The sequence below is a fragment of the Stegastes partitus genome, unplaced genomic scaffold, assembly GCF_000690725.1.
Source record: "Stegastes partitus isolate 25-593 unplaced genomic scaffold, Stegastes_partitus-1.0.2 Scaffold1874, whole genome shotgun sequence".
Taxonomy (NCBI): Eukaryota; Metazoa; Chordata; class Actinopteri; family Pomacentridae; genus Stegastes; species Stegastes partitus.
The window spans coordinates 72,146-85,813 of record NW_007579605.1 but is presented as its reverse complement, the minus strand read 5'-3'; the positions used below and the strand labels follow the sequence as shown (position 1 = coordinate 85,813).

The 13,668-nt window shown below is 39.9% G+C and overlaps 1 protein-coding gene across 1 annotated transcript in view; it reads right to left on the bottom strand.

The window, feature by feature from the left end:
- Positions 1–7,541: 7,541 nt before the first annotated feature.
- LOC103372973 (nuclear receptor subfamily 5 group A member 2-like) overlaps positions 7,542–13,668 on the bottom strand; it is a 9,338-nt gene continuing 3,211 nt past the window's right edge. Inside the window, exons 3-6 of the mRNA XM_008302760.1 lie at positions 9,738–10,363; positions 9,164–9,283; positions 8,316–8,463; positions 7,542–7,789 (exon numbers count right to left, since the gene is read on the bottom strand). Coding sequence (XP_008300982.1) covers positions 7,542–7,789; positions 8,316–8,463; positions 9,164–9,283; positions 9,738–10,363 — 1,142 coding nt within the window. The remainder of the gene's footprint in view (positions 7,790–8,315; positions 8,464–9,163; positions 9,284–9,737; positions 10,364–13,668) is intronic.

The window sequence follows — 13,668 nt, the reverse complement described above, 5'->3', positions numbered from 1 at the left end:
TAGGTTTAGTGATAATGATTGATTGTTCATGCCTGCGATTGCCAGAAGGGGGAGCTCTGGGCCGCAATGCTCCATTCAGACCAAAGCTGCCAGAGGAAGCATTCCCTGTCCTGAGCATTCGTTGTCATATCCCCATCTTCAGGGTCACCTGTGACGGGGAGTGGCACACCTGACCCTTGTCTTTTCCTGCCATAAAAGAAGTGCTTAGTCCACAACTCAGCTCCAGACCACTGTACTACATTCTGTTAGTCGACTCAGGCCACCTCTAGTTCTGTCAGTTTGCTCTGTTGTATTCTGCTCATGCTAATTCTTCTGTTCAGTTCTTCTAGTCGCTCCCTGTCAGATTCCTGCTCCAAGCTCCCTGCCTTCCATCCCTACCCGGATGCCGGTTTCCCAGCCTAGCATAACCTTAGAACTTTGAGATAAAGTCTGTATTGTATTTTGTAATTCGCGTTTCTAGTTTGATGTCCCTCCTGGGCTTCCATAGATCCCCCATTGCCTTGTACTTCAGTCCATGTAGTTCCCTGCTTTCACCAGTGAGTGCCGCTCATGTCCCAGTCCTTAGTATTCTCCTGTTATTGTGTACTGAGTATCTATGTGAATAAGTTGTTAAACTTTTACTGTGTGTCATGTCTCTCTGTCCGCGGTCGGTTCTCTATTTCCTGTGACACAGACAAAAGTGAATGCAGTTCTCGATGTACTCACTGAGAATGCTGATCTCTCTTAAGTGAAGTTGCATGTAGGGAAAGGTGTTACTCTACTCACACAACCTAACAGAAGAGTACCACTTTATGAAAAGAGATGTACTGAAGCTGAATCGCAACATCTGGAGGACCTTGGCATCACTGGTAGATGGTCCCACTCAGGGTTACTCTAATCATTCCTGTTCCAAAGTCAAAAGACCTGGAAGCAACGTGCATTTGTGTGGCCATGAAGATACCAAATCAAGATACTGCATGAGAGAGATGCCTCACACCGACAGTAGATACAATGATACAGTCACTTAGTGGATCAAAGTTCTTCTCAAAGTGAAAACACAGGGTTTTTTTTTCTGGTGTAGCAATTTCCCTGAGGTCTTGTACCAAATGGATCAGTAAAGTTTTACTCTATTCTAATTCTAATTCTAAAAAGCAACATAAATTCACACCAGGAGGTTGGACAGGCGGGCGTGGCATAAGTCAGCAGACTTTCACCTAAGAAACCAGAGCTCAGATTTTGTTTAGGACCAATAATTTCATATTAAACTTGAAATTATGTTTCTTTTCCCCTTGCTGTTTAGTCACATTTTCACTGTTTGTTTTGTTAAGTTTAGGTATAGCTACTTGGTTTGTTTTAGGAATCAAAAATACTTGTTCAGGTTTAGAAAAAGATCATGATTTGGGTTAAAACATGTACTTTTGCTACGTTTTAACACATTTTTCGAAGCTCCATTGTGTAGGTTTCCTGAGTAACAACTTCACTAGAGATTTAACATGTACTTATTCACAAGGTTCCCTGTGTCATCGCAATTAGTTTCTGTTTTCTAGAGATCAGAGTTGATAATCATGCAGGAATTTTGGCAAACTGTTTTGTGCAGGAGGGTGTCTGCTGCCAATATTTATGGGCCCAATAACAACTGATAACACCCATTTAATGGGCTGATAGTGTCACTGGATGGTACTTGGTTCTACAAAAACTGTGCCACTGTCTCCTGCTGAACTACTGCTCCGTACGAGCCTCAGGATCAAGCTGCTTGAATCTGCTCTCCCCTTCTAGTTTCAGAATGATGAAATATCCAGATGTAGTGGCAAAAAACACGATGAATCATAATGCTGACAGGATGCAACATGTTGCTCCTATTACTGGGAAAATGGTGTTGGGTCATCAAAAGAAGTAAGGCAATCTGTGTACTCCCTACAATCCCTATGCATGTGAGTTGAAAGTTGGATGGTGAACAAGATGTAATGGACCGCACTCTAATCCATTATGAACAAACACCAGAGTTCTTGGCCCCTGACCCATCTGGTCACAGTCACCTGTGCACAGATGCCTAATCAGCATAAGCAAAAGGCTCCCATTATACCTCACTAATGTAGAATAATGTGGATGAAAAGACGTAATGAAGGGTATAATACAAAGTAAAGAGTTACGTTTAACTGGCTAACAGTTAATGATTTTTTTTTTTTTAAGTCATTTGATAGTGGTGTGCTCTTTACACACCAAGGTAGTCTAGTTCACTGTTGTAAAATGCTGGAAGAAAAACTGTTAATATGTTAAGCTATGTTTGCAATCATGAGCTGTTCATGCAGCAGTTATGAATGCATCATGAAGTGGAGTTGCAGGTATTAACAAAGACATTCATACACTTAAAAATGCCCTTAGTTCAGGTTAAAATTTGCCTCATATTGTTATAAGCCATTTATTAATTGTTCATATACAGCTTATGAAAGCAAAACATGGTGAAGTAAAGTTTGTTTAAATAGATTCCCTTAATTCACTTATTAAAATAGGCAGGCAGTTATTAACTGACTTGCCTGTACTTGTAAATATATTCTGCTCAGTCCAGTCAGAAGGCCTGTTCTGGGCCCTTACCATTCTGTCTTTTATAACACTGCCGTGTTTTGTCCTTGATGCCAGCTGGATGTCAAGGTTGCGTAGGAAATGGGCACTAATGAGGTGGACAAGATCAGATAGTGCACCTCCACACAAGAAGATGAATGCATTATGCTGATTAAGTCTAAGCAGGGTGTGCAAAACAGGTGGTTCAAGGTACAATCAGTGGGATCTCAGTGATTGATAACAAGGCTTTAATGTACTCTGTCTTTAAACTGCAGAAAGTGTGCCTGATTTTTATTCATCCACTGCTAAACTGCAAGCTTCGTATGTCATGTCAGGGTTAATAATGTCATGTATTGTCAAGATTTGAAAAGACCTTAACATCAACTTCATCAGCATCATGCTTACTGGACTGTTCAGTGGCTTCTTCAGAGATCAGGTGTCGTGGTCAGGCCTTGTCCAAGCCCTTAAAATACCGTTTCCCTGTTTATTTTCCTTGAGTAACTGCAAGGTTGTTAAAATCATCATATTCCTTGCTGTCTGACAGTGTCGGCTTGTTCCAACTCTTCAATATATCTATATAATGATCAACTACAAGAGGACTAAGATCAACTAAGAGAAAAGGTCAAACTCAAACTTCTAAGGAATTATACCCTTTTCTCCTTTGATAGCTAATCAGCAGTGCACTTTTTTTTTTTTTTTTTAAAGAGTCAAACACAAGACCAACATTCAGCCTGACACACTTTCATATCTTTGGAAACTTTAAGATCTGCACTAGAATCTGATATTTTCATCTTGTGGAAATGTGACCCATCTGCACGAAATCAGTTACATTGCGTCTAGAAATATACCCGAAATATACTCGAGATACAGCCCGAATTACATTAACACATGATAAAATATTGATTTTGGGTTTATTACTTAGATCGTTCCATTTAGTTGTTTTTTACATGTAGGTAACATAATATTACAGAGCGTATTACACTCCATATCGCTGTTAAATACCGTCAGGTGCAATGCAACTAATTTTGTGCAGATGGGTAACAAATGACGAAGGTTTGCAGGCAATTAGACCAGATGCGTAATGTAACATGAGGATTTGAATACTTGCAATGAATGACTAGAACAAGCAGATACGGAAAATGCTGTTCATGACACAATGTCATACCTGGAGAAAACTTTGTCATTATAAAGTTTCTTCATTTGATTATAATCAATAATTGTATGTTAAAAATGGATCAGATGACTTGTTTTCATGCCTCCAGAGAGAACCAACTCTGTCACCAACTGTCTTCAGAAATTTTCAGTCTCTTGGAGTTCATGGTTTTGGTTTTTTTCAGCCGGTAACATTACTGCTTTGGTCTCACAGTATGTGTCTGCATTATAACTAGTGAAAAAGTTCTGGAAAAATCCTGATTTTCTCAGTAGTAGACTGATACACTGAGAGACAAGTTCATGAGTATAGTGCAGCATCCATCCATCCATCCATCCATCCATCCATCCATCCATCCATCCATTATCTATATACCACCTAATCCTCAATTTTTAAGTAACCATAGATAGCATAATGAGAGGGAGATCAATGTCCAGCTGAACAAACAAGGCTTGAGGGGTTGGTAATGGTTATTTGGTTTAATTGGTATAGTTCTGATCATCATAACTAACACTCCTCTGGTTGTGTGTAGTGATAGCTACAGGCTAAAGTTACTACAGTAGAGCAACTCACTTTACATTTTAGCTTAAACTAGTTTGTTGATTTAACCTCAAAACCAAGATCACCAACATTGAATGATTTATAAACAGATAACAAACAAATGATTTTTAAATGAAAACCCTTGATGTTGTACAGCACAGCGGTGAATTGTACACGTCTTGGATGTTTTATGACAGTTTTTATGAATTGACAGAAATGTTTCATTTTTACATTCCTGATAGTTCTGATATTTTTATACTTATTTTTTTGTATATGAATTATTTTTGAAACACAAAAAGAGTGGTGAACTCCTCTTTCAGTATTGTGCATAAAAACAGCCCTATTTCAATAGAACAAGATGGGATGAGCAGGTATAGAGGACTGTGTAGCCAAACATGAGCACAGAGACATCAGATAACTCTTTCACTTTGTCTTGACTCATCATCTGCAATGACATGACCCACTTTTCCAGAGCTGGCTGTGAAGCATGCCAAGCACAGTGATGTTTTTTGGAGAGCTACAGCTTCCTCTGTGGTGTCCTGCCATCACATCACAGATCATAGACCTCTTTTAAATCTCTTCTTAAAACATGCTTTTATCAGAAAGCCTTTCTCTAACTTTACTTAATATATTGCTCCATTTTTTATTTCTTACCTATGCTCCTTGGTGTCATGTTATTGTGTGCCTTGAGTTAAAAATGACAATCTTTCTATCAATCTCCTTGTTACTTGTTTTACAAACCAACCACGGATAAAATGTGCTAACTTGCAAAATAATTTAAATCTTCCCAAGCATGAGCACACAGCCCACAGCTGACATTATTCTGTAAGATACTGAGGTTAAGGTGAGGGTTATGCTGTGTTCACACCAGACGCGAGTAAAGTCATTCAGGGTTAGGGTTGCAGCTGTTGTGATCACATCACAAGATGGTCTCTAGTTTCATGTTACTATTCAGTGTCCTTTTGTATGTCCATCCATCCATTATCTATACACCGCTTAATCCTCATTAGGGTCACGGGGGACTGGAGCCTATCCCAGCTGACTCAGGGTGAAGGCAGGGGACACCCTGGACAGGTCACCAGTCCATCGCAGGGCCACACTTAGAGACAGACAACCAAGCACACTCACATTCACACCTACGGACAATTTAGAATCACAAATTAACTTCCACATGTTTTGGACTGTGGGAGGAAGCTGGAGAACCTGAAGAGAACCCACGCTGCACAGGGAGAACATGCAGACTCCACGTAGAAAGATCCAGGTGTCCTCACCGAGACGCAAACCGGCGACCTTTTTGCTGCGAGGCAACGATGCTAACCACCGAGCCACATTTTCCCAGAAGCACTGTAGAGTGCAGACAGACACACAACCTCAGACACACAGTGATGTTTTCTGGTGAGCTACGACTTCCTCTGTGGTGTCCTGCCGTACACATTATTGATCCAGCTTTGTTTTTTGCTTAAATGCTCCTTGCTGGCATGATATATTATTTTATACTGTCTTTATTTCTTTTTTGTTTTGTTTTAATCAATATTATTTAGTCATTGGTGTACCTGATTTTATGATCTACTCGTTTTATTTATTTTACAGTTTACAGGACAGCTTCTTGGTTTCTGATATACTGTATTGGTTTTTATGAATTTGTTTTACTTGGTTTTTATCTTATTTTGTTGCTTGTCTGAAGCACTTTATTATTATTATTATTTTTTGTATATAGTAGGCTCTTGTTACTCAGGGTTTTTTTCTGTACCTCACTCAGCATTGTGTATTGTGCTCTTCTTAACTGGGCACTCACTTCTACAAAGAGTAGAGAAACTCTCTCTATTTTCTCTTGAATTATTGTGTACCTCGTCAGCTTTAGATTTGTGTGTTATAAGCTGGATGGGTTTTGCTTTGGTGAGCAGCTGTCCATGAATGCAGATCATATCCAAAATGGGTTCAAATGCTCTTTTGCTATTTTCCAGCTATTGTGACATGGTACTTCAGAATTAATTTACAAATAAATTTGTAATTACATGAACACAAATGTTAAAATGGATTTATTCAACATACAGCAGAGTAATGCAGATAATAGACTTGTAATTTCTACAGCTGAAAAGAACATATTTCTCTCTAGTCTGTATTGTGTTCTAAAGCACATGCAGTTGAAACCAGAAGTTTACATACACTGTATAAAAACATATAGCCTTTTTTTCCTCACTATCTGACATTAAATGTGACCAAACTTTTCCTGTTTCAGGTCAGTTAGGATTATCAAAATTATTTCTATTTGCTAAACACCAGAATAATGAGACAGAATTTTTAATTACTTTCTTTCAAGTCAGAAGTTTACATACATTTCCTTACTATTTGATAGCGTTGCCTTTAAACTGTATGACTTGGATCAAACGTTTTGGGTTTCCTTCCACAAGTTTCTCACAGTAGTTTGCTGGAATTCTGGCCCATCCCTCCTGACAGAACTGGTGGAACTGCATCAGGTTTGTTGGCTGCCTTGCTCCACACACCTTTTCAGCTCTGCCCACAAATTTTCTGCAGAATATGGTTGAGGGCTTTGTGATGGCTGCTCCAAAACATTGACTTTGTTGTCCTGAAGCCACTTTGTAAGTAATCTGGCGGTATGTTTAGGGTTTTTGTCCATTTGGAAGACCCATTTGCACCATTAACTTCCTGGCTGATGTCTTAAGATGTTGCTTCAATATTTCCACATTTGTATTTTTATACCGTTTATGTAAACTTCTGGTTTCAGCTGTATGTATACATCTGAATATGATTATTATTGTGTTGATGCCATCTTGGGATATATCATGGAATGTGCTCCATCTGACCTAGAGATCTGACATACTGACATTGAGATTTTCCCAGTTTTTCAAAGACACTATAATCACAATAAAAATTCTGCATTTTGTGCCATTAACTTGTTCTACATGTTTCACATGGCCTCATAAAATCCACACACAGCTGTTTGGGATTCCTAATTGTACAGGTCTTTGTATGGAAAAAAAAATTACTAACCACAGCTCAAATATGTATTATTGCCTATAACTCAACAAATATATGGTTTCAAGTAACAGTCCAAGATTTACAATTATTTTACATTATCACAGAGCAGCTTCAGATTTCATTTTCTTCTGATGAAAAACTTCTTTCCCAAAATGTGAGATTTGGAATTTAAGTATAATGGTATTTCAGTGAATACAAGTCACATTTTTGTTAAATTTCAGCTTAAAGCAAAGAAAAATACGAACAATAAAAATCATTGATTGTTTTTAACACTTATCACAGCTTACATATGCCATCATCTACACACAAGTCTTCATGCTCGCTTGGCATGGAGCATCTCACTGAGCAAGTTGTTGCATGGCATCTCAGCATTCAGGTGTCTCCAGTATAGGTAATCTTCAGTGAGGATGCTGAGAGACCGTAACTCAGACAGACACAGCAACAGATGAGTGAAGCGGCTGAGGTACTGTGAAGAGGTGGAGAGTGTATACTCCAGCAGGGCTCTTTGAATCTGTTCTTGCACACTCTCTATTAACCCATGCTCTTCAAGCTCTTTCACATCTGGTCAGTGAAATAAAGACAAAGTGAAAAACTGAAAAAATGTACAGTCATTCCTCCACATTCTCTAACTTATGACATTTCAGTTCCTTATGAAATGAAACGTCGTAATGTCATCATGAAATGACAACATAGTAGGTGGATATACTTTCTCCTACAAAATGAAACCATGTCAAATAAATATGAGTTTTCTGGACAGACACTTTGTAATCAATTACTAGAAAAGCACATAGAACACAACCACAATAAAACAACTGATATATTCTATCATGGGACTTTTAAATGCTATGACTAACAAAATAAATGTAAACCCTGGTTTCTCTGGTTGAAGCACAATACCTAAAATGGTTCCAATGTATCTGGAAAGGAAGATGTCTGTGATTGTACAGCTGTCTCTAATATTATTAAATCTGAAAGGTATCTTTTATATGCACAGCCACCAAAACTCAAGTGATCAAATCAGAGTAAAACTCCAAGACTGTTTTATTCAATATGACACTCCATGTTAAAAGCACCAGCTGTCACAAACCTGGATTAAAGAGGATGAGGAACTTGATGCAGGCAAACTCTTGGCGATCCACCTTTAGGATGTGGAGCTTCTCAACCAGTTTTTGTCCCCTCTGGGTCAGGTTGGCCAGAGCAGGATCAGCATGAAAGACTATATCTGACAGTTCAACCTGAACCAAAGAAAACATCGACTGAAGTCAGGCAGTCACCACTCACTCTGTACTCTACTTTGTAAACTTTCCTATTCATGTGTTAAACCTATTTCCCAAAATTATATATATAAGATATAGAGTGCTTATGCAGTCCCCTTTCCATCACTGAAAACAGCCACAATGGGCCCATGAGTACAGTGCTGGACCATGGAGCAGTTAAAGATGTTGACTTGGCTTTCATATTCCCCAGATTGCAGATACCACAACACAATCTGTGGGATGTGGTGGAAAAACAAATCTGATCCATGGTGTCCCTACTTTGGAACTTCCAGGCCTTGCATGATCTGCTGTTACTGTCTTGGTGCCTGATACCACAGGATACCTTCAGAAGTGTTGTGGCATTCATGAATCGAAATCCTCAAACTTTTTTGGCGGTATTGGGGGACGGACACAATATTAGGTAGGTGGTTGTCATGTTGTGGCTCTTCAGGGTATTCAAACTACGCAAAACATTTGCATATAGCTACAGTAAAGACATTGGGGATTTTTGTATTTGTGGACAGGATTAGATGTTGCCTATCAGAAAAAGGCTGACCTTCTTCATAGAAAATCAGAGCATTGGATCACCACTACTCCAAACAACATGGATGCTTTCACATGTCAGTCTGGATAATTATATGGGTAATATGAAGGCAGCAGAGAAGTGAAGATGACCCACCTCCTCCCCAGTGACCAGGAGCAGACTGCCCTCTTTGCCATACAGGATCTGTCTGGAGATGATGTCCAGGAGTAATAGTTCACTCCAGCAGTGGTGCAGCAATTTCATCTGGTCACTAACCTTAGAGCATAGAGAAAGACCTTAAACCATTGAAATATAGAGTGTGCACAGACCCTGAAGTAAACCAGGGTGAACAAAGAATGTTGATAGCCACTGTCATGATACCCATTATCTCTGACTATTTCTGATTGGGATTCAGGTTTATGTCAAAGTCAAAGAAACCCTGGCTATGTCAAAGTCGCTTCATAGTGCAGAGTCCTCTCCTATCTAGCAGAACTGTTGCCTCATCATATCCTGGTTAGAACACTGCCACTGACTAGCCACATGCTTGCAGATGTTCCAAGATCCAGGCACAAAAATTCAGGAAATCAAGATCAGATGGTATTTTCAAATTATACTTAAGCAGGTAAATGCATGCAAACGTGAACATTCAGTACATATATGACTCTTTTTCAGGCACAGAGTAAAACTAAAGCAGTGTGTACAAAACCAGAGTCCACAGACAGGACCTTACCTTAAGTTGTTTGAAGAAGATAGATGTGCGTGCCCATTCTACGATCAAGCACAACATCTGATCAGCAATGACACACATCAGGTTGAAGGTTTCGGGGTCCCTGTATCTCTCCCAGCCAGTCTGCTCCTGCTGGAGATGAGCAGTGATCTTATTCCGCAGCTGTAGCTCATCTGGATCACAGTGCAGAAACTCCAACACTAGCTGAGGTATCACAGGGTCTTGTGCAGAGGAACATCTTGAGGATGGATCATATGAATCAGTGCAGATTCCAGCAGTTGAGCCTGTTGAACTCGCCCAGTTGTTGTTGTGCTCTGACTTGATGGTCCAGTTTGAGGGGAAGGCGAACTGGTACTGGGGGACAAAAGGTGAGTTGGAGGGCAGAAGTGAAGACAATGATGGAGATTTATCTGTGGTTGTCGGAGTGCTGTGTAGGTTGGCAGTTGGGTGGAGGCCATCAGTAAAGGCCATATGTCTCTGGTGGGTTGAGGAGGCCCAAATAGGGTTGCGTTCTGGTCTGAATCTTCTGGCTTGTATCAAAGCCCTTTCCCGCTGCTTAAGGGCACGATCATGCTTGTACATAAGGCCAAACTTGTTTCTGCCACCTCTCATCCGATCTGCTCGAACAGCTGACAAGAAATGTTGATTTGTAAATAACAGTTCTTCAAGCTGATTTTCATCAGTGTTAAAGTTAAGGCCAACATTACTTGACCAATAGTTGTGTTTTCTGGCTGGAGATGACATAAACAGGTGACAGAAGATAGTAAGACATTGGGTAAAAGAAACATTTTAACAATTTCAATGAATTTGACCTAATTCATTGAACTATTTATTTTAGCTAGTTTTTGATACATATTATTTTTTTTCTTTTCCTGCCCTGCCCAGAGGGTTGGTTGGGGCATAATGGGTGTATTTCATATTTGCCCAACCCTCCATGTGCTCTATCTCTCTTTACTTTTGTTTGCAGCATTTTGTAGCAAATGTAGAGTGTGGGGAAAGTTTGTTTGGCGCACCACATGCCCGTCATTGGCTTCCTTTTCATGCTTAAAAGTGAGTAGGATAAAGGACACAGTGTATTTGGGTTGACTAAGAAGAAGTTAAATATTTGTTTTGAGTGCTGTGTTTGTGCTTTGTTCAAAATCCTATTGCTTGCGTTACCTTGAGGGTGACAGGAAGCTGTGGGTTTTACTGGCATAAAGAGGACCCGGCAGCTGGTGAAGGTTCTTGTTGTGCGATTTTATCAATAGTGCAGAGTTTTTTCCCAGCAGACTGTAGTGGCTTTCCCCTTATGGGTGTGCTGGTGATCAGGATAGTGTTATGGCCAATGGAGGTGACGCTTTACTCAGGAGCACATACATGCTTTGAGTACCACTAAGGTAGAAAAGGTATCTTTCCAAAAGTAGTATGTGTTATGAGTTTTCACTACCCAGTGCTTTTTCTAATCTTTTTTAAATGCCATCCCTGAAAAATAGTCCATATTACAAAAAAAAATCCCCACTAAATAACACAAAAACCAATAAGAACTCAACTAAAACTAATCAATATGTAAAAACTAAAAACTAGGAACTAGCAAACGTACATTTAAAAAAAAAAAAAAAAAAACTAAACTGAAATTGTAGACATGAAGTCAAAACGAAAATAAAATAAAATCTAATAATGAAAAATTCAAAACTATTATGATCTTGGTTTCCACTATAGTTTCTTTTCCAGGCACTGTCAGGGTAGTGACAGAAGACATTAAGGAGGGGAAGAAGTACTTCATTCCGCAAAGCATTCACATTGTGGACAATTAACCACTTCATCGACCATTTCCTCCGACTATCTGCCCATACATAATATCTTTGTTCTGTGACCAACCATGTACAACAGTGTATTCATCCATGTGCAATATGACTGTGGTCGTTTCACTTACTTTACGAACCAATATGTGCAATATTATAATGTATACTTGTAAATAACTTCTCTTCTGCTGCTTTTAGTTTTTACCTTTCCAATGTACCTGTACTGTAATGTACCCATGCAAATGGCAATAAACACTATTGTATTGTATTGTATTGTATTTAAGATGGCGATGACTAGAAAACAAACTGGACTGTGTCAGGTTGGATTTAACATCAAAACGGGAGGTGAGAGACTGTTGTGCCCTCATTTTTACTCAGACCTGGCTGAATGACCCGGTTAGGGTTGATGCCACTAACATGGAGGGGCTAACACTTTTCCATGCAGATAGTGCTCTCAGTGGTAAAACCTGAGGTGGTGGAGTATGCATTTGTATTACCAACAGATGGCACAGCAATGCAAATAGGACTTCACACTGTTCTCTGGACATTGAGCTGTGGACACTTTAATGTTGCTCCTATTATCTTCCAAGGGAGTTCTATTCCATAGTCGTCACTGCTGTTTACAGACCTCCTGATGCAGACACAAATGTGGCCTCAAATGTTCTCTAACACTAAATCCAAATTGGTTGAAACAGGACTGATGACAGCAGGTCAGAGAGAGAGCAGGTTACAGAGATGACAGCAGAACAAACAACTGCGCTATGCCAATCTAGCTGCTGAAACTGATATATTTGTGTGTTAGTAACGCCAGAAAATGGTCCGATGATGAGTGTGCCTTGTTGCTCCAGTGCATCTTCACAGGAAAGCCAGAAAATAAAGTTGTTGTAAGCATATGAACTAGTGTCAGAGGCAGCGTTTTAGGTCATGGTTGAAAAAAAGAGAGAGAAAAAAAGAGGTGGTTAGACCTATATTGAATATGTAAGAGATTTCAGAACACACTTTTAACACTGGTGAACTGTTTTAAATCTGAGAACCTCTAAGGATTTGATCTCTATTTTGGAGCAGTTAAAAATAGTTGCTTCCACTTATTATTAAGAGTGTGAAGTAAACACAGCTGCTGATGGTGTCATTTCATCTATTAAATTGAACTTCTCCATAGAGATAGATGCAGTTGGCACACCAAAGCATGGGAGGACGCTGCCAGCCGAGTAATTAATTGAGGCTGTATGGCATGATGTGGTCAGGGAAGCTCAGTTGGTTTAAATCTGATACTAAAAGTCACTTTGACCTGAGTAAAAACTGTAAATATTGTCATCAGAAAGGTCGTTGAAAGGCTGATTGCATAATGTAAAAAGCCAGAGTAACAGAGGGAAGCCTGTGATTAAGCCTGCTGCATTAGCTGTTCCTGTAAATGACCCATGTACCTCTGAAGAACTCCCTTCTACTCACTGTGAGCCCGACGTGTTAGCTGTATATGCATCGTTTATTAGAGATAGTTTTGTGTCACTTGTGGGAAGTGAAGCAGTCCCAACAAACATTCTTCTGGGCTTATGATCCATACATAGCGGATTCTGTGTTGACATTAACAGCCAAGAGTAACAGCGTCTATATACAGCAATCTTTCGAGCACTTGCCACTGCCAAGAGAGCTGGGAATCTCTGTGTGTTGTTGGAGCAACCGCCCTAAATGTCTGACAGGGAGGACAGGGGTGTGGTGAAGTTGAGGCTATACATTTCCTGTTGTCCATGCTCCCCACTTCCTCATTTTGGTTGTGAATGATTCGACTGTGTTGCTATGTGGATCGCACAGCAGGTACAAGGCAGTCCAGTTGGCTGTTTATGATTTTATGGTTACATGTCTAAGACATGTTCTCTATACTGACTGGCCTCTAAGCATTTTACACCAAAGGGGCTGTGGCCTCTACTGCCCCGTTCAGTGGGGTGTCACAGGAAGACATCTGCTTGACTGTGTCTTGGTCTTCCACTTTCCCCTTTCTAAAGTCAAACCTCAGTTCACAGCGATAAGAATGCTTAGCTTGCCATGTGGGAGATAGTGATGTATCCTTGCATACTGTGGTAGGCATGCAGCCTTTAGAACCCTGGGTGGTGGTGCCTAAGCTGTGGCCTTTGGCCCATCTTTAGATTTTTTCTCTC